This window comes from Mus musculus, chromosome 17, assembly GCF_000001635.26.
Source record: "Mus musculus strain C57BL/6J chromosome 17, GRCm38.p6 C57BL/6J".
In the NCBI taxonomy this organism is placed as follows: domain Eukaryota; kingdom Metazoa; phylum Chordata; class Mammalia; order Rodentia; family Muridae; genus Mus; species Mus musculus.
The window spans coordinates 10,577,281-10,599,405 of NC_000083.6; the positions used below are offsets into that span (position 1 = coordinate 10,577,281).

At 43.4% G+C, this 22,125-nt stretch overlaps 1 protein-coding gene across 2 annotated transcripts in view; it reads right to left on the reverse strand.

The window, feature by feature from the left end:
- Pacrg (PARK2 co-regulated) overlaps positions 1-22,125 on the reverse strand; it is a 437,183-nt gene that overhangs the window by 174,272 nt on the left and 240,786 nt on the right. For both annotated transcript variants that reach the window (XM_006523353.4, NM_027032.2), the window contains one exon: positions 19,830-20,001. In XM_006523353.4, the coding sequence (XP_006523416.1) occupies positions 19,830-19,938 (109 nt within the window). In that variant the 5' untranslated portion in view covers positions 19,939-20,001. The remainder of the gene's footprint in view (positions 1-19,829; positions 20,002-22,125) is intronic.

The following is a 22,125-nucleotide window of genomic DNA, read 5'->3' on the forward strand; positions in this document are numbered from 1 at the left end:
ATTCCTCCTGGTTTTTTTTTTCTCCCTATTCCCTTTTCTCTGTGTGTCTATGTATGTGTGGAGGTCAGAGGTCAACATCAAATGTCTTCTTCAGTTGATTTCCATCTTAGTTTTTTTGAGGCAGGGTCATTCACAGACTGGCTGGCCAGCAAGTCCCAGGAATTCTCCATTGATAGGCTTATAGGAATACATTGTCATGTCTAGCCTTTTGTGTGCTTGACTAGGGATTCAAACTCAAATGCTCATGCTTGTGTGGCATACTGTGTACCAAATGGGCCAGCTCCTCAGTCCTGATTTCCTGTTATTCTCAAAGCTAGTATCATGAAACAACCTTTATTTTTGAGAGATAGATGTTGGCTGGTGTGCATGTGGAGAAACTGCATATTGGTTACTGACACAGGTAGTATTCTTGGTAGGGGCGACCATGAAATGGCTGCATGGAGCATCCTGAGGAGGGGAGGGAGGCAGTGTTGGAAGTATAAGCATTCCATTAGAGAGTCAACCATAATAAGGAGAGACCAAAGGGATGCACACAGGCTTAGAAAACTGTTCTGAGTGCAAAGCAACAAGCCACTGCAGAGAAAGGACAAAAGGTAGCTAAATGACCTGGTGGGTCCATCTCTGCTGGGGCTGTAAAGTGCTCTTTGGTCCAGTGGGGACTCTGGACATTGATGTTAGCTGTGGGAATCTGGCCAATCATAGACACTTTCTTGGCCCTGGTTTCCTTAATCACAGCAGCCTGTCATTTGCTTTCTAAGGTGACTACATTAAAATGATTGAAATGAAGAGCTACACAAAAGCATCTATTACAGAAGGCCTGAGGGTTGATAGGACGCAGAGCCCCTGACTACTCTAAAATACAAGACAAAGGCTCTTGTCTTTAAGATGTTCCACCTCCTAATGACAAAGGATCAACTATGACCTGAAAACAAGAGATAAAAAGAAACCAGGCTGTCAAAATGATGGCCAGTGCACCAGGGAGGAGCTTCGTTCTTTTCTTGAGTTTCAGCTCATACTTCCAACAGCTTTGGTCTTGCAGACAGATCACGTTCAGTGTGTATCAGAGATGAGTTTACCTCTATAAGCCTCCTCTTTATTCTATAATGTGACCTGGCTGGCTCCCTGTTACTCAAGGTCAAATTCCATTTTTCATCTCTCATACTCCCTACATTGGAAACTTGTTTCTGCATTGGAGTGTCCTTGAATTTATGTTCTGTCCCTCCCTTCCTTTGGTCCAGAGCCTCTATTCTGGATCTAGATCTTCATCTGTATCTTCTTTCCTCTGATTCTGGGTCTCTATCCTCACTGTCCGTCTGGCTCTGTGTTTCCATTCTCAAAGTTTCTTAGACCCCGAGTCTCCTCCTTACCTTCTCTCCCCTGGTTGGTCCTGGGTCTCTCCCTTAGTCCTAAGTCTCCACCCTTACCCTCTGTTCCTCTAGGTCCTCATTCACATCTCTTCTCTGGTTCTCTGTCTTCTTACTTTTCTCTTCTGGTCCTGAGTCTCCATTTTTCTCTTGTTCATATCCAACTACCTGCTCAAAGAGCTTAATGTGACCCTCTGCTTTTCCCCCTCAGAGTAAAAGACAAACTAGCCAGATCTAGAGAGGTAGTCAGAGTAAGTTTAAACTCAACAGTAAAAAGTCTAAGAATTTGAAGCACCATTTAATGATTTCATAGGTACTTTCTGTGGAAACACTGGGAAACTTTTGAAAATAAAGTTGAGGTCAGCTTTATCTTTTCCAGCAACAAACTGGTGGATGGTGAATATACACACTTCAGAGCAGCCTCACAACCTCTGGTCCAGTCAAGGCTACATTCCTGGTTGGTTTGAAAGTAAACATGAATGTAACAGACAGAGATGCTCAGCCTTAACTCTGGGAGCCCACCTAAATATAACCGCAGGACTTGGTCCGTCATTATAGCTTTTAAACACTTTGCAGGCTGCGCTGAATCTTCTGAAAAACAACTAAAAATAGAATGCTGTAATTTACTCTGCAAGCTGTGGGGATGGGACAGTCAGAAGAAGAGCTTTGGAGCCCTGGTGGGAGGGGGTAGAGAGGACCTTGCACGGTCAGCAGCCAGGCTGTTTCAAACAAGCACTGAGCATTTCTTTGTGCCAAGAATTAAACCTAGCACCTTATACATCTTAGATACTAATATTACATCTTATATACTAGTAGATATAGTATCTTAGATACATCTTATATACTAATCCTCCTTCATCAGTGTTTGCTGAGAGTATAGTGTGTTCCTCATAGTTGTAGAAATGGAAGGATTGAAATGAACAAGATACAGATGCTAATATCCTCTCGGGGATGACAATCTATCGTTGAAACAGACAGTAAGCTTATATCACAAGTATGAGGACTGTACTTGACAAGACAAGGTCATTAAGCAGCCAATCACAGGGTTAATCAACCTTGGTTCAGGATTGCTGAACTCTCCTCGACACAGGACAAACCTCAGCGATCAATAGATGCTATTCAGCCACAGACTTTTCCAGGCAGGGAGGGAGGTCCACTGGAAACACAGAGCCCTCCCTGGGGCAAGGCGCCTGCTCCAGCTGGGTAGGTGAGAGTGCACTGCGGTATTCAGGTTGCGTTACCTGCTTTTAGAACTCTGACTGTAGTTTTCCTGAGGACGTTTTGGTGAGGAGCACATGTATATGTAGGTGCACTCACGGAGGACCTGCTGGATTACCAGCAAGAACCAGGCACTAGAGAGTCAGGTTTCTGTCCCTTCTCCCCATTCTTCTTTCCCTCCCATCACTTTCCAATAAGGGCCTCACAGTCATGCATAACTGCCCATTTTGTATTTTTTTTTTCAGGAAAATACAACAAACAAACACTTAAACATCAAAGGCAGAGAGGCCCATGAGGGACAAATGATGGGATGTGGCAGTTTTGGTGTCTGTAATGGCTTTTGAATGAGTTTTTCCATTGTGTGTGGTTTACAAAGGCTGCAATAAGATAGCCTTGAGTATGCACATCTACACCCAATGTCAGGGAAGAGACTTGCTCTGTAGACCTTATTGATGTCTTGTGTGTGTGTGTGTGTGTGTGTGTGTGTGTGTGTGTGTGTGTGTGTGTGTGTATGCGTGAACTGTACCTTTATTTTCCAACTGGAGATGTGTGTACATATATATATATTACACACACACACACACACACACACACACACACACACTGGAGCTCACTGCATAGGCTAGGCTGTCCGATGAGTAAACCCCAGGGCTCTGCCTGCCCCACCTCCCCTGTGCTGGGATTGCTAGTGCACCAGCCTCCTGAGTTTTCACATGGGCCTTAGGGATCCAGCCCAGGCACTCAGGCCATCACCATCCCAGCAGCCCCACGAGGATTTGCTTTTTATCTCGCCCATTTCCATTTTAGTTCATGGATTTTTGGTTCTCCTTCTTGAGGAATTGACTCTTCACATCAAGCCGGAAGACTTTTTTGTTCTTCCATTCCCAGTGGAATTAAAGAACTATGATTGGGAGTGGGGAGCAGGAATCACAGGTCTCTTCCTTTGAGAAAGCATGTTAGCAGATATAAAGAGAGTATGATTTTGGGGCTTAAGGAGACGTGTGTATTTTGCAGCTGTTGTCAAGTTGTAAAGTGAGGACTTTGAACTCAAGATTTTAGGTTTTGAAAGGTATAACACGAAGAGTCTACTGACATTATGGAACCTTTCTATTCAGGAAATTGGATTTCTATTGTACTGCTTACTGCCTTCAAGTGTAATCAACAGGATGGAGCTTACAGATATAGAGAAATTGCTGGAGAATAAGGAAAAACAATTTGAAGGCAAAGTGGTAAAATTTATTCATCTTAGATGGTTATAAGCCCTGCGTACAATTTCCTTAGGCCTAAAAGTCCATTATTGCTAGGAATTTCGTGAAGTGAGAGTGTTTCCTACCATTAGATATGATTTGCTACTGCGGATGAGAAGACACAGGAACATCACCAGTGGATCGTCTTTGTTTAAAGTTAGAAACACCAAACAAAATCAAAGGCAAACATGAAGTCCAAAAATACTTCTGACATGTGCCATAAAGGTTGATATCTATAGCATACAAATAGCCACCATCATCTAGTGAAAGAACCCAGCAAGACTGTCTAAGAATATGAGCAGATAATACAGAGGTTAATATACACAAGTGAGCAGTTAATATTCTAGAATGTTCAGATTCATTGGTAATCCAAATAACATTGGAGTAGCATATTAGCAAAAAAAAAAAGTCATTGAAATATTATCATTCAGAGCAGAAGCAAGTTTGGGAAAAGAGAGACTTTAACAGATGCTGTGGCGTAGACAGGCGCAGCCTTTCTTCAGGGCATCACTTCTTAGAGCCATACAAATGCCTGTGATACTTAGCCCAGCACTTCACCTGCATGGGCCTTTAGCCTAAGTATGAAGGTATGTGCTCAGTGATGAAAGAATGCTGAAACCAGTATTGCTTATGATTGGGAACAATCAAAACATCCCAAGACTATCGGATTGTTAAAGAAGACAATACATCTATAGGGTGGAAAGTTATTTTAGTATATTTATTTTAATTTTTGAATTGTTTTAGGACCATTAATGTAATTGAGCACTGGGACTTTCTTTGTATTAAGTATTTTAACTCTTCTATTTGCTTAAACAGATTTGTTTAGAAGGCATCAGTTACTGACATACTCAAGGATGCAGTCACCAGCACTTTTTCATATTTATACTCACAGATTCTAGGTGAGCGGGAGGAACCATGAGGACTCCTATCTCCCACACACTCCTTTCATTCTTGTAGCTGAAGTTGGGTGTGGGCATTGCACACACTGAGTGCCGGTGCCGGCAGCTGAGCATGCGCTTCCATGGTATGCGCTAGCATTGGTGATGCAGGGCTCCTCTCTCAGAGCACCTTGCCCTTTGTACCCAGATGTCCACTCAGTTCACCTTGAAGAAGCAGGGTGCTATATGATGCCAAAAGAAGGACTTAGCTTTGGTATCATTTTCAGAGTGAAATCAAATGACCATGTTTGTTTTAAGTGGGCATTGCTGCTAAGAGGCACTAGTATATTCCCTACATTGGTTGAGGAAAGGTCATTACATTTGCCACAGTTTTCAATGGTCATCAAGGACCCACAAGGCCTTATACAAAGTAGGGGATTCTGGGATGCAAAATAGAAGGCGGGCAGACAGAACAATTTCCATGATATAGGAGCCCAGTCTTTCCTGAAGGAGGGCAGGAAGAGTACACTCTTCTAAGCCTCATTGCAATTTCTGGTACAAATTTAGGAGTGATTATCTGGGCAAGCAATTTGGATCATATAGGAAGACAGCAGGGGTTATTAGTAACCTGAATTTGCTCACTGGATGAAGGCAAAGCAAGCTAACATAACATATTCTACACTTTCTCACAAAGGAGACTGTAAGCAGAGTGCTTTAGCAAGACATCTGACCACAACTGCCTGGCTGTTCTAGTCGTTAAGACATAGAGATGGAAGACTGGGGCGTAGCTCAACTGACAGACAGTGAGTATGCTTGGAATACTTGGAGCCCAGGGCTTTCCCTAGCACCACAGAAACTGGGTGTAATGCTGCATTAGAGGTGGAGACAGGAGGACACAGTTCAAGACTATCCTCAGCTACATAGCAAGTTCAGGCAAGCCCAGGATACGTGAGACCCTGCCCTTTAAAACAAACAAACAAACAAACAAACAAACAAACAAAACTATCACCAAATCCCAAAGGTTAGAAGAGGGATTAAGAGTTAGGGTTTCCCTTTTCCTTTTCTTGCTATTCCTGTGTGAATAACTTAATTCCCAGTAGCATGCACTGAGGTTTTGGGATCAACCTTCCCTTGGCAGGATATGTCAGAGGTCAGTACCTGAGCCATTTCAGTTCCATAGAAATAATTTCTTTTGTAGATTGAGTGTATCTTATTGAACTGAAACAAATTTGGTGCCTGCTTGTTGAGAATATACCAAGAGAAGGAAACTATAGGAACACACACACACACACACACACACACACACACACACACACACACTTTATTCCCCAGTAATGTTCTCATTACACAATCCTATAACTCCTCTGGACAATGGTATTTCTAATCTCCTGGGAAGGGTGAAAGAATTAAATGGCCTAACACTACAGAGCTCAGTAATGCAAGCTAGATTTTTCCTGCATTAGTCCAAAGCCTGCATTCCTAATAACTGTGCTCCTCTCTCTCGTGGCATCCCCTCAGTCATGAGGCATTCTCCCATGGCCTGGTACACACTGGGACCAGGCAATGAGGAGATCGTTAAAAATGCCAGTGAACTGACTCTAGCATGGACTCAGCAGGGAGCCTTCACCATGCTGGGTCCTGGGCATCAGCGGTTTGTTCTTAGAGAATAAGTCACAGTCACAGAGACAAAGCTCATGACATTTTTCAGAAAGCAGGGTAGGCTGTCTGAGCATGCTATTTCAGACACATAGACAAATGTTTGTGTTTCTTCACTGTCAGACTTTATTGGCTTTTTAATACATTCACAAGGTACACTGGTTTCATTGGCAGCAGTATGAACTCTCAGACTGCACAGCAAAAGCATGCACAGGTTATAGAATGGCTGAGAAAGCTTAAGGAGGCCACTGCAGAGAGTTCAGGGAGTTTCACGGAGGCCCTACCAAGAGGCAAGAGAGTCCATGTGGGAGTGAGATAAGTAACCCTGCTGGAGGTCTGCTGGAGAGACTGCTGGAGGGTCAGGTTTTGAGGTCACAGTTGGGTGAGCCCTGTGGTCTAATCAGGATGCAGAAGTGAGCTGCAGGATCATCGAGGGCACAGAGGCAAAGGACAGGACTGGGTTCAGATGAACATAGAGGTGGACAGACCCATGGAATGTCCAGATGGGTGAGTGGGGGAATGGGCAGATAGGCAGGCAGCCATTTGGGTGGGCTGTATCAACAGCGAGGAGTCAAGGTGAGCTGAGGCCTCTGGGATGGGTTAGGACTTCTCTCATGGACGGTTGCATAGATGCACACACTAGGTAGTCAGTCAGGTGACAGATCTGAAGAGGCCATCACCACAGCCACATGAGGCAGCCAGGTGAAGCTGGTATACCCTTTCCTTAGTCTGTTGAGCTCAGTGAGTTTGCAGGCCCAGTTTTCAAGATATAGTTTTAGTATACCTATGATTTCATTGTGTCTCCATTTACTTTGATAAATTGAAGCAGCACATTTATCCTTAAGAATGCATTACTTAACAAGTGGTGCCTTGTGGTATCAGACAGCTCTATTCATGTGTCCACCAAGGCACAAGACTCTTCCTAAGTTGTAAGTACCTGTGGCTTGTTCCTAAGGCATAAGCCATGGTGACTAAGGCATTGTCACTCAAAGTGGGGTTAAATGCTACCTGTAAAATGGAGTCTCTCCAGGCAAAGCACTGGAAAACATACTGCGTTGTTTTCTTTTTAACACAATATGGTGTAACTAAGAACAGTGCACAACTTGAATCTGCATCCACTGTGGAATAATGTCATGGCTGCCTGCTGTCTATATGAGGCTTTAGCTTGGGTGACTTAAAGATGTCAACATTAAGTCAGAGGATGATGGTGGCATTTTCACATTCATGTTATATGCTCTGTTGAAAGCTTTAAATGTAATAGTTCATTTTGCCACAGAAATGATCCAATATGCTGGGGGCCATTGTTGTCCCCATTGTGACAATAAGGTGTTCCACCCCAATACTGAGCATGGACATTGGCTTGTTTGAGACAGGAAAAGATTGCCTGTCAGTGCCTGTGGCTGTTTCTGGCACCTTCCCTCTGACTCTATCATGACTTTCTGGCGTGGTCAGCTGTCATCTCTGCTTCTGTCACTCTTGCCACTGCTATGCTTTACAACGCATCTCTGATGTCTTTGTTCACATAGGACGTGACTTCATGACATGACCAGAAGGATTTTTAGTTTTGAAAGGTGAACACATGTGTGATCAATATCTCAGAGGTTGTCATCTAGCCTCTGGCCTGGACTAACACCAAGGTGCCTTCAATGGGTCTACTGTCATCAGTAGACTCACACGGTGACACAAGATTTTGTGTTATAGTTCTGTTTAGATGGAATAGTGAAGACAACATGGCAATGGCCAGGTTAAGTGTGATGAAAAAATGTGTCTAACAGTGAGATTCCACAGCCCGTGTGGCTGGGAGTGCTTGCGTATGGCTGCTTTCCCAGGAGCTCAACTCATTAAAGCTCTCCAAGATTTCTACTTCTCTCCTCCTCTAGAAATGATGAGAACTCTCCTCCTGACCTTGATGGCATAGAGTGTTGGGCCCGAACTAGAATGTGGGTCATAGGCCATGGCTTTGCTAATTAATGTGCTTTGTTTGTTCTTAAGAAGGCAACAAGGGAAGGCAGTCTTAAGTGCCAGGTTACTGACAGCTCACAAGATGGAGTCTCCCTGTGGAGGAAAAAGGTTCTAAATTATAAGATTCTTAGCTGGTCTCTCTTCCCTTGATAGCTGCAGATTTTCAATTGCTGTTCGAATGGGTCAGTACGGGCTAAGCTTGCCATAGCATCAGATAATCCTAGATCTCAGACTGGTCACTTCTTGATCATGGCACATACCCATGTCTTCCTTCACAGTCTATTGGAAAAGGCAGACAGACTCCTGGCTCTCCAGAATTGGATATCCAAGAAATGTAGAAGAACAGAGTTTGGAAAGCCATCTCTTCTTGTCCTCATCTTTACTATGTGTGGGTGATACACTGTAGACTACTTGGCCAGGTAAGCCCCCTTTCCCCTTGGTCACAGCTCTAACAACTCTGGGCATGTGCAGTCGATGTACTTGCCTAATTTCTCTGGGATTACAGAGGTACAGAGCTGCCGGCACTTGGTTTTACTTATGGGTGTGAGGGTGAGCAGAGTCTCCCCGTATCTACTTGGGATAAGCTGACATCAATCATCTTCACATACCATAGCAGAGAGTGAAAAAATTTAGCCACCACAGCAAATATGTCTGAAGTGAATTTTAAGTCATGGGAGCTACTTTATGAAGAGCAAAACTTTATGAAGACAGTTTAAATCATGTTTCTTTTTTAGTATCTTGTAATCAAAATAATCCCAAGTAATTTACCTCTTTTCCGAATTTTCAAAAATAAGTCTAATTGTTCTTCTTGAATTAAAACCATTTTTTGCAGTATATTATTAATTTCAAAATAATGCACTTGTCAAATTTTGAAACATGAGTAAAATGACTAGGTCATTAAAAGGGAAATGTATGCAAGCATGTTTGCTAATTAAGACTTGTCACAACATGCTATTGCTTTGTGACACATTTTATCCCTTTCCATCGGTCCTTTCTTCTTTCTGTTCATCCATTGGATGTCATTCTAGGAGAATATTCTGTTTTCTGAGTGTTCGTACTCAAGCTTCTTGAGCCAGAAGTCACTATGTTCCCTCCTACTCAGCCACAGCAACTGGAGAAGCTGGGCATGTGCCCTCGGCTGGTGCAGCCAGCCAGGTGACCTTAGCTCATTAGAGGTGTCCTAATGAGGGCACTGTCTTGTGCCCCTTCCACACGCCGATTGCCATGGATTCTATAAGTTGGTGTAGCCAGGCCACCTCTCCTCCAGCAGGTCATCTCAGAAGTGCATACTGCTGGTCATAAACAAAAATATCTCACTGGGAGACTTAGATAAACAGAAATTTACTCTCATAACATCTGTCTTCTAGTGGACAGGAAGCATCGTAGGATTACAGTCTTTAATTGGGGTTTCAGGATACATAGGCATCTCTACAAGGCACTTTTACACAAGGCCCAGCACATTAGCAGATCCAAATGGCCTCATCCTACTTTTAAAAAATGCCGTCTTATACACATCTCAGTGAGGAGAACAGTTATGTACGTCATTATATTGATTTTGGAAATATATGATGCATTTCTTGTGCAGTAGCCAGCCCATTAAATGCTGTGGGGACAGAGTACTGTTTAACAGTATATATATTCTAAGTGACATAATCTACAACGTTCTGCTGGAGAGGGTGAAAGGCAGAGACAAGACTGGAGCTGGGGGAAGACTGTAAGGAGGCATAAAGAAAAATTAATAGAGGAGCAGGACTTTGAAGGCCATGTAGTGCTGAGGCATGTGAGCTGGTGACAGCAGACAGAGAATTAGGAAAGAGCCAAGCAAGTTCTATGGTCAGTTTTCTGTCACATAGGCCAATGGAGGCAGCCACTGAGAAGGTGACAAACTTGTTGGCACACCCTGGGAACCCAGAGATATCACCAAGGAGGGTGGTGATAGGTCCTGGAGGCTAAAGCTTTTGTCTAAGTTAAGGTGTAATGGTCTGGGTGGAAGAAAGCATCGGGCAGCAGGACTTGATGCCTCATGGGGTGGGGGTAGGGAGAAAATGGAGAAAGGGTCTTAGAAGGAAGAGATTTGTAGCAGGGGTGTGTGAGAAATCTGCATGCAAGCCCCACCTAGCTGACTTCTAAGACTCACACAGGGAGGAGGAGATCCCTGTGGGCCAGATGGTGAGCACAAGCAGATGAAAGCGGCCGAGATGAAAGGCGCTTCACTGTGTCCTCCACAGGGAGGGGAAGCTAGGTGGCTGCGTCTCAGGGCTAACTGTCCACCAGGACCGGAAGTTGCAGTCTTCTATGGACATAAAAGGACAGAGAGGTCCTGAAAGATGCTTATGCATAATGTCTAGGGTAGGTTTGGACTCTGGGGCCTTGCTGAGGTGGGACAAGCTCTGCAGAGTCTGGCTGTTGAGCAGTGACTAGAAGTGAGAGGTGTCACTTTCAGGATGAGGAGGCGAATTGTATTCTCTATGGGAGACACCCTTGCTTCCTCCAGTACTGTTACCAGCATTGTCAATCAGGCTGGGCTCCAGAGTTACCTTAGTACAGGCACCCCCCACTAACCCTTAGGAATGTGCACTTTCTTCCTTTAAGTAACTCACTGTGTTATGTTCTAGGGCTTAGGGACTGGTTGCTATTGTAAAGCCTACTGTATTCTGATTGATACAATTTTCTTTATCATAATCAAAGAACCCTATTCTTTGTCTTTAAAACTATAAAGGGCTCTTTCTGATAATTTCAAGATATCAAGCAACATTGAGCTTTGATCTGTTCCCTCTCAATTTTCTTGATATTATCACTTAGAATTCATTCTTCCATTGGTGTCTGCTGATGCTTTCTCTATAGCTAATTAAGATGGCCACTTGGTTTGATCTTCTTTAATGTGCTTTATATTTCAGGCTATATTTTTTTTTTCTAAATGAATGCTTCGTCACACTGTACAAAAAGCATATTATTTGAATTTAATTTCTGGCAATATTCTTGGGAATGTTTGTAATTTCATTGAAACATTTTCATTATTGTGCCACTAACATGCTTTCTAATGTATAAATAATTATTATTTCTTACTTGGCTCATGATTATTTACCAACACATATCTTACTTTCAAAATAAAATGTTTCAGCTATCATTTTAGAGATTGATTTCTTGTACAACTTACATTTTTATCATTCAATGTGTTTTATGTGATTTCCATCTTTGGTGCTTTCTCTGAGTCTCGTCTTAGGCCCAGAATACGACTGATTCAGTGGGTGCTCTGTCTACACTGTGGCCATGGTGACCCGGAGCTGTACACACAGTACCGAGGTCCAGGTGTGGTTCACATTCTGACGCTAGCATTTGGGAATCGTGTGACATAGCACCATCTTCCATTTCACATGACTGAGTTGGACACCCCCCCCCCCCGCCCCCACACACACACATACATCTTGGAAGCAAGGTAGCCGACTCCCAGGGCTGCTGGAAGGATTGACTGATCCAATTCCAAAAAAGCCCAGTGAAAGCTTGCAGACTGAGAGCAGTACTGGGCGTTGGTGCTACAGTGAGAGACTTTTATATAACATCCTCAGTCCTTTGCTTAGCTGTTCGTGAAGAAGAAAGCAATATGGTGGCCTGGGAGATGCTTTATAAATAAAGCACTTGCAACATAAGCCAAGTGGGTGTGACATTACACGTGTAATCCTAGCTCTTGGGAAGCAGAGGCAGGGATTGCTGGAGCACATTATATAGCTAGAGTAGTCTCATTCATGAGCTCTTGGCTCAACCAAAATGGTTTATGGGGCTCCACAAACCTGAGTGAACACAGGCTTCTAAGTGCATATGAACACATTCACATACATGCACAACACATGCACACATCTATCCCTATATATTAAAAAAGAATAGTATGTAAATGATCTTATTAATAATATCCATACATTTGGTAGAACACATGTATTTTAAGGTTTATATCATGATGACAGAGTTTCTTTTCATTGTCCAAGGTTGCCAATAAAAATGACAATTTATAATTTTTTGTCTGATTTTGTTTTTGTTTTGAGATAGGATCTTGTGTAGTGTAGACTAGACTCAAACTTGACCAGACCCCGACCTTTACCTTGAAATCCTGGCAGCAGCATTTTACGGGTGAGGGAACAGTGTCATACAGAGAAGTGTAATGTGCTTCAGGTTGTGGCAGCTGCATGTTACAGCCAAAAATCCCAGCTGGGAATGAGACTGTAGCTGTTCGTAACTAACATATTAACTTGCATAACTTAACGCTAACAAAGGAACAGTCGGTTTATGTAGAAGGGCATGACGTACTGCTCCCTCTCTCTCCAAAACGCCCTTCAAGAACAAACAAATCTAAGGCAAATCAGCATTGAGAGATGAGAGACTAACACAGTATTGTCAAAAAGGAACAAGATGCTAATTAAAAGAATATCAGAAAAAAGGGAAAACTTAAGAAGGACTGAGATAAAATGTTTTAAACTTGGGAGGAAAATGTTTAAAATGTTTGAAAAGTGGAGGAAATTTCCAGGATGTAGAACTATGAGGCAGGGATGGAAAAACAAGCGAAGAGCAGAGAGCTTAGGGGAGAGCAGCTCGTGGTGCACAAGGCACTGCTCAGGAGGTCTGAGGCAGGAAAAGAAAACAGAGAAGTCATTGAAGCAACAATGTCTGGTGAGTATCTACTACCAAGATATGTGCCTTTCAACTCAAATTTCCCAGTAAAATTAATGGAAAAAGAACCAAAACACATCAACATGGAACTTTTAATCTCCAGAAATAACAAAAAGATCCAAGAGATTGGTGGAGAAATGAAAGGCCAGTGAAGTGCAAATTATAACATTTTTTACAATCAGGGTCTCTCTACAAAGCCCCGGCTGTCCTGCAATCCATCTGAGTAGACCAGGCTGGCCTTGAATTCACAAAGATCTGCCTGCCTCCACCTCCTGCAAGCTGGGATCAAAGGTGTGCACCACAATGCCAAGCAAACTATACTATTTTCAAGACGTATCTTGGCAAGTCACAGAAATATGACCTTAAATTTCTAAAGAAGAATTATTCTCAACACTACAAAACTAAGAATCGAGTTTTATGGATTTTCCAATTTCTAAGAACTAAAAGTTACACTCTTCCTGCATCTTCAGAAAGTTGCTGGAAGGCATGCCCTGGTGTGATGGTGAGGAAGGCATGCCCTGGTGTGATGGCGAGGAAGGCATGCCCTGGTGTGATGGTGAGGAAGGCATACCCTGGTGTGATGGTGAGGAAGGCATGTCCTGGTGTGATGGTGAGGAAGGCATGCCCTGGTGTGATGGTGAGGGAGGCATGCCCTGGTGTGATGGTGAGGAAGGAATGCCCTGGTGTGATGGTGAGGAAGGCATGTCCTGGTGTGATGGTGAGGAAGGCATGCCCTGGTGTGATGGTGAGGGAGGCATGCCCTGGTGTGATGGTGAGGGAGTCATGCCCTGGTGTGATGGTGAGGGAGTCATGCCCTGGTATGATGGTGAGAAAGCACACTGTCAAGGAGCAAGGTCACGTGCACGATGCCAGGGCTCTCGGTAGGTCAGGGACACATGGTCCTGGCCATGGTGACAGGGTGGAGGGCAAAGTATTACTGACTCCAGAAATAAAACAAGTGGCTATCTGATGTCTGAACACTTGGGAAGCTGCATTCTCTTACTAGGGATTAAGACACATCAGGAGATTTATGAAAGGCTGAAATCAAGCAGGCAAGAGAGCCAACCTAAGTTACCCAGCAGGTTAAGTTATAGTCTAGTGTAGTAAGTGACTGTCAGTGATTAATGAAGTATAAAAAGTGGATTGTTCATTTAATGAAAATTGACATATCGGTACTGTAGTCAGGATGGAACAAAGGATGTTTCCAGGAGAGAGGTAAATTCCTATCAGTGTATGGGGACCACAGCTTCGAACAGAATGAGTTTCCCTCATGTGCTCCTGAAGAAAAAACTTTTTTCCTGTGATGCGAGAATCCCTTCTCCAATTTCTCTGTGGGCACAGCGGGTGCCTTGTGTTCCTTTCCCTTCTTGCACACAGCCTTGACATTGCCTTCCTTACATATCACATGTTGGACCATCTGTTGCGTTCATGCATGGCTACTCAGAGTGTCTATGTATTTCTGCAATCATCCACATAATGGATAAAGTGGAATCTCTCCACCCCATAAGTAGAATGGAGAGACTTAGCCTTCATTTACTTCCCACAATTCACTCTGCACCTGTGGTCCTATACCAGGCTTTCACAGCAGAGTCTGGTCACATAAGCTCCCTTTCTGCCATGGCTGGCATTGCTGCAGCCTGGCAGCTTGAAAGAATTGTGGCATCTTTGTTCCCTCTATGTCTACACTGTCCAAGGTTTCCCTGTCTCTATTGCTTGATAGAGAGTCCAGATTTGAAAGCCAAAGATGAGATATTGGATGATCAACAAGCATCTTACCTCTTCTGGGAAAGGGGTCTATGATCTACTCTTCTTCCAGAGACAGAAGGCATCAGGTTAAGCAGATGGTTACTCTTCAGTTTTCAGTGCACAGAGAGTCGTGAAAATCAAATTTTTATTGAGACTATGCTCATCAACATAAATCAATATTCTTTATAGCCTTGGAACTTTTTAGTATTAAATTTTACTTTTAAAAATTTTGTGTATGATGTGTGCTTGTGTGTACATGTATATGAACATGGGTGTGTGTATTCCATACAGTGCATTTGAAGGTCACAGGGCAACCTTAGGTGTCCTGCCCGTGTCTTCTACCTTGTGTCAGTGCCTCTTCATGTTGCTGTTCTGCTGTCTGCCATGGCTCTCGAGCTTCCAGGGATTCTCCCTGCCACCTCTCACCCCAGCGCAGGAGCACGGAGAGCACAGACATGCACCACTGTGTGAGCCTTTATAGAGGTTGTAGAGCTTAACTTAGGTCCTCACATGTTCCTGGTAAGCATTTTATCCAACAAGCCATCTCTCCAGCTCCAAAATTTACTTTTCTAAAAATAAAATAAGCTAAGCACTAGTGCCTTTAAAAATGTCTTTTCTTCATGTTTAGGCAATATTTTGTTCCGGAGAGTTTATGTTCAGATTGTATTTTGTCCTTTGTGAGCAGATTGGAAAGTTAATTTTCCCAGCTGATGTAGCTGATTTCATGTTCATCATCTTTATTATGTGCTTTTTTAGGGGGCTCCTTCTTTGCCTTATTTGTTGACTTGGAAAGCTTAGACCCCAACTTTCCTGGATTTTGAACCACCACAAAATTATCACTTTGTCACTGTGTTGTGAAGCTCTTTCCTGCTGAATTCTTGCACTTAACTCTTAGGAGTGGTGACTCCTGGTCCTGAGGTTTACAAACCCTGAGATCCCTCTTTGGGAATCACAGGGGCAGGGGCATCCTGACGTGTTCTCACCTGGGAGCACAAGGTGCCCAGCATGGCTCCCCACCCGATAGCCTCCCTTTTACTTTGCAGCCTGGGCTTCTGCTGTGAACTGTGAGCTCTAGTTACCTTTTTTCTTGATGCTCAGCATTTTGCCTGGACAGCTGTTTGAAGGAGTTTTTGTTCTCCATCCTTTTGTCTCCTTCTCTTTCTTCTATCTCTCTTCTTCCTTCTCTCTATCCACCCTTCCTTCTTTCTTTGGCAAGTGTGGTTTGAGAAGGGTGCTTCATATATTTTCTTTGTGCCATGTGAATTTTTGACTGCATGATCAAGGAGGTAGTTTTTCCTCACAACCTGCCTTTGCTATACCTCTGCCTTTGGTTTCTGTTCTTGTTGTCCCAGAACTTTTCTGGGCAGTACCCATGTTCAGTTCCATTTGGGTCCCACCTTCCTGTTAATTTTCTTTGTTCACCTGTGTTTTGTAGACTTGTCTTTTCTGTGCCTGCCTCTTCATGGGCCTACACTTTCGCCCTAGTGCTGGGCAGCTGGCATTTTTTTTTCCAACTCTCTGGAGACTTTTGCTCTCCTCTGGCTTGTGAGTTTCCCTTACGACATTCAGATTGGCTTCTTTGTATGTGACATCTCCTCTTTAGGACCAGGCTGGGGAGGGGGAAGGGGTGAGGAGCAGGTGCACAATAATGTCTAGAATTTCAAGAATAGCAAACAACATTCTACATGTTTATATTTCTTCTGCCTCAATAGGCAATCTAACAGTATTCTTTTCCTTTGGTCATTCCAGGTCTTCTTTCTGTTTCTTTCTGTCTCTGTCTGTCTGTCTGCATGAGGCAGCATGTATGTGTGTGTGTGTGTGTGTGTGTGTGTGTGTGTGTAGCATGCATGCGTGCCTGTGCATGCCTGTGCGTGTTTGTTTGGGACTTTGCCCAATGTCCCATCCCGTACTATGGTGCTGCTCTTTAGTTTGCTGGAGTGGAAGACACAGTTGCAGTTTCTCCTAGCCCTTTTCCCTTCTCCTGGCTCCATTTTCAACCCTCTTCTGCATTTGACATGTGCAGAATCAAGATGCTCAATGTGGCTGCTCTGCTGGCTTGGGATAATTGTTCCTCATCTTAACTAGATCAAATATTAATCCATAATTCCCAGGCCAGACTGCCAGAGCACTCTTTCTTTTCTCCCCTTCCCACAACAAAACATCTTACTATTGTTTCTAGCAATCTGTGCTGTGCTACTGACCCTGCCTATTTTATCAAGGACATTCCATTACTCACCCTGAGTATAATGGGCTAAATTATTTTGGAGCTTCTAACCCAGAATAACTTGAGAGTGGAAACTGAGAGAAAGGAGCAAAGGTGTTTTTTGCCATGAAGTGATATAAATGGAAGAGGTAGTGGGTGCTAATTTGGCTACTGTAAAACATGAGACACTTTTCTTTGAAGCCTGATAAAGCTTGGGTCCTGAGTAGATGAACAAGAAAAAAAGAGAAAAATAATATTTTTATTATATATTTTTTTGCAGTTTGGAAATAAATAATAGACCTGATGAGTGCATCTGTGTTTCACTTTAGGATTATCAGTTTTGTAATTTTTAAGAAATAAATCCCGGACTCTGGGAATGCACAGAGGCACCGATCCTGCGTCTTTTCCTCACAGTGAATTAATCCATTTTGCTCTGCCTTCGTAGAAAGTAATCAGAACTGCTAGCTGGTGATGGTAAGGTTAATTTTTGCCCCTGGATAAAATCACAATTATACTAATAGTATAGTTTAAAAACAAGGTACACACAGCTGTTACATGTTATGCCAATTATGTACATCAGCCTGTTTCTAGATCAATTAGCCTCATTCCAGCATTCCACCTGAAAGAGGTGTTTTATGCACATGGCATTTTCCACTGAGGGCTGAACCTTGCATGATGCTGCACAGAGAATCAGAAATTTGGCTTCCAGTGATGGGATGACGATGGGTATTTGGTGACATCACCTTGGACTGCCATGCAACAGTCAGCACCAGGAACAGATTGTCCTGGCTATTGGAACCTTGTGCTATCAAATGCCATTTGGTCAGGTTTTCCATGACAAAATGTTTCTGATTATCAGCAAATGTGTAGGTGCCATCAATTCTGTTTTCATAATGCTATGCTCCTTCAGTGTCTTCAAATACAGACCAAACAGATTGACAGTCCCTTCACCTAGGGTTGCCACTCTCTGCTATGGTCTGCTTTAATTGCAAAAAAATAATCAAAATATTGCATAGGAACTGTCTCTCTGCTCTGGAGCATCTTCCTCAGGGGAACATGGAAGGCTCCCACAGAGGCATCCATTCTAACGCATAGTATTTTAAGGAGTAGGAAGTGACCTGGTCTTTATTGTTCTTCCCCTGGGTGTAGGAGAAAAAGGTCAGATGGTTCCTGGTGAGAACATTCTGGCTCCTGATTTTTGTTTATTTGTGAAACTTGCTATCATCCATTAAGAAATGAATTTCAACTAGAAGTGAACATCTGTAAGTCAAGAGACCCTGTGGAGAGAGCAAACCACAAGCAGAGAGGGGTTGAGTGAGCTCAGCTCTGTCTTGTTCCTGAAGGCATTGTAAGGATGGCTTCAGGTGGCTGATAGGTGAGGGAAGGGCTGCAGCTGGCTACTCAGGGCCCATTTGAAGGACTTTTCCTTGTCACATGAGGTCACTCTGACCCTTCTTTGGTAGAAGTGTGAACTCTCCAAGAGTTCAAATCTAGTAAAGAAAGTTCCAGAGCTGACTCTGGGAAGAGTGATGGGAGCCAAATGCTGGAGTTTCAAATCTTTACAAGGCTTACTTACTTCAAATCAGTGAAAGGTAACCATAAGCAAAGCTGGGAGACCCAGGCTCCGACCCAGTGCCAAACTCATTTGTCTTCATTTTGGTCACACCCAAGACAACTAAGGTGGGTCCCGAAACTCTAGAAGCCCAAGAAAGAGCCTTCCAGTCTTTGGGAAGCAGTTGGCCAGGATAGGAGGTGACACAGCACATGAGGGAGGGAGAGGAGGCAAGGTCCCAGTTATGCCGTGCAAGCCATGGGGAAGCTTCGTCCAAAGTTGGGAGGTAGCAATGCCTAGGGTTGTTCACGGTGTGGAAATGGCAGAACTTCATCCCTTGTGGCATTTTCAGAGGCTCAGACCTTCTGATTTTAATCAGAGGTGACAGCAAAAGCCACAGCAAGCCACACTGGGTGTGGTGGTAAGTGGTGAGGAGTTAGGACTGATTCTCCTCTCCAAGTGTTGGTAATGAACACCAGGCTGGCCTGTGGTGATTCTGTTACTAGCTCCACAGAAGGTAAGAAGATCAGATGCAAAACCAAAACCAAACCAAACTAACCAACCAAAACCAAACCAAACCAACCAACCAACCCCGCCCCCTCACCCCCCCCCCCAAAAAAAAAAAAAAACCCCCCCCCCCCCACACACACACACACAAACCCAACAACCTAGTTTGGTGCCTGGAGAACTCACCGGACAACTTCAGAAAACTATAGAAGAGGCTGCTCTTAGGCAAGCTGGAGACAGTCACGCCCGAGCAAAGGGTAGAAAGGAGGCCTATCTTTGCCTCATAACCAGAAACACTCCTGGCCCTTGTCTCCTGGAGGAATCCACTGTAGGGTAAAGATTCCTCGTGCTAAGAAACTGTTCTCTGTGCTCCAGATTCCCCTTCCCTTCCCTCCTAGTTATGACTCTTATTATCTCATAGATATTCCAAAAACAAAACAAAACAAAACTGTATTTCTACTTGACTTCAGTTTTTAAGGTGCTATTTAGAGGTGCCATTTAGTTGGGGTTTGGCTGCAGAACGTATAAAAGGTCACACACTTTACCTTTGAATGGACAAGTTAGAGTCTGAACACCGTGTCAGGACCATGCTGTATCGCAAATTAGTATGGTTCTCACTGGCTTGGTTTGCTTGTGTTTAAGTCATGGTGTAGTATTAGTGATGAGAACTATTTCCTGAGATTTCAGCTGTCTGACCTCGTAAGTCAATTTATAAAAATCCCCACAAAACCTTGGGATCAGCTTGGTCTGTTTTGTTTTACTGCTTAATTAGCAAGTTGTCAAATGCGGCGCTGCGAGACGCAGACAGGCGCTTTTTTTTTTCACCTGTTCACTTACTTTTTATTGGGATAATGAGCTGAGGAATGACAGGTAGAATCTTGTTCCCTCCGTGTTCCAGCATGTCGTGGATTCCTCGCCGAGCAAAAAACTCATAGGGAAACGTCATTTCAGAAAGCCCATCAAAAAACAGAGGCAGGTAATGATGGTAGTCCAACTTCTCAATCTCAACCTGTAAGGAGAGAGGAGAGACAGCTGTGAAAACAAGTGTGCAGCAGGCTGTGTAGGGCAGTGTGCAGCGCTGGCCCCTGCTGCGGGTGGTGGTGGTGGAAGTCCCCTCAGCCCTTCAGATAGGTGTGACTGACCCCGGCGCCTAGTCACCTGAAGGTGTGACGGATGCCTTTGATCTCTGAGCAAAGTGGGCACATTCTCAATTTTCAAATCTCACAGTCAAGTGTCTTGGTCACACATCACCTGCACTGCGGGCATATTAGTAAATTGTTGATTTTGTTAGGATATTTTGTTTGTTTGTTTGCTTACCATCTGGGCCAGGTTTGATTTTGAACTTCAGATCAGGATTCAATATAGGAACATTGAAAACACATGGGTAAGAACAAAATGAAAGAAAGCCTGAAGCAGTTGGCATTGGTAGGCATGTTTCTATTAAGAACCTAGTAGGGGCTATATATGAATTTATTATAATGTAGTTGGCCAATCAGACAATTACAGTAATATGTTTCCTGGAACATGGGTGACAGTCTAATGCTGGTGCCACCAAGACAACAAGGGAACCCCGATCCTTAATGGATCTTTCGGCACACAAACCAGTCTCCCCTTGTCTGCTTCTTGAGGAGCAGAGATGTGTCTGTCTCCACTGTTGCATCCCTCATCCCCAACATGACAGCACGGCTTCCAGCCAGGCCCTTGTGACAACTCCAGCACCTTGGGTATGGGGGAGGAAGACTAAATTCTAGGGCAGAGAACTCAGTAGGGGAAGGGGGGATCATGCATATGAAAGAAGGTGGTTTCTGCCTAGCTCTCTCTCCACTGTGTAGAGAAGCCAGCCTGACTCATCACTAACAAGGCGGTGGTCTGATAGCAACTTAGCACAGACAAACTCATCCACTCTGCACAACCACGGTGGCTGTCCCAGTACGTGTGGACTTCCTTGTTTCCAAGTCTATATGCACCCAGTTTCCTATGATCGTCTAATTATGTGACCCTTGAGGAACACCCATCTTATTAATAGGATACTTTCTCTCTCAGCTTTCTGGAGTCTACCGCAATACATGTCTGCTACCTCCAGGATGTGGGAAACCAGTAGCTAACAGCACATTTTCTTCAGGTTTTACTGTGAGTCTGGGAGAGCCTGAATCTATGTCTGTGGTTCTCCAAGCCAATCACAAATGCAGGTAGATACAAATCTCGCATGTACTTTACATTCCTTGTCAATTTACAAAACTTACTTGCTTCCAGGAAAAGTATTATGGGATAGCTGCTGAGTACTAGTGTTTTCAAGAATCTCTGCATGGAAAAAGGTGTTTCTTGAATGGTATGTTGCACACTGTGGGGAAATTACTGCTGTATCACTTGGATACAAATGGTACAATGTTATTTATAAATTTACTTTGTTACCTGATTCAGAGTCAGTGACTCTTGTACTACATTTACTTATATTTTAAGTATATATAAAAATACAAAAATTTCATGTCACTGACCACAGCTATTCTTTGTTACTGAAACTTATATTTTGCATGCTTTTCTCTTTAGCACATAGCACTTTTACATGTGCCCTATATAATTATAAAATTCTGAATTTTAATATGATCTCAAACTGTATTTTCACATTTTAACTTAAGTTATTTATAGGTACAGTTATCCTGACTTAACATCTATCATTTTTATGGTTAATGGTTTTATTTTTCCTATATTTTTCTATTTCACAGTTTTATTTGGTAGATTGTGTTTTATCTATGTTGGGTGTTTTTCCAATGATGTTGAAGACAGAACTGCTTGTTTAAATTCTTGAATGCATCTATCTCTTCCTTTTTCGGGCGCTCTTGAAGTATGGGGGAGAGAGAAGTTAAACATTTACCAAGGTCACTGACATGCCAAATTGTTTTTTATTGGATCCTGTTTTTGGTTCCTGTGATTGGAGGCAGAAATACTATGACTCACAGAGACAGCAGAGTTCATGATCCTGGGTACTAGCAACACTGCACTCGTGTCTAACACAACAGCATTAACAGGTTTAACTAGTGTTCTAATTGTCAATACAGGGAAACCTGAAGCCCAGGGTGTTTAATCACCTCTTCTTAGGTCGGCCATCTTCATCCAGTAAAGGGTGACCCAAGCC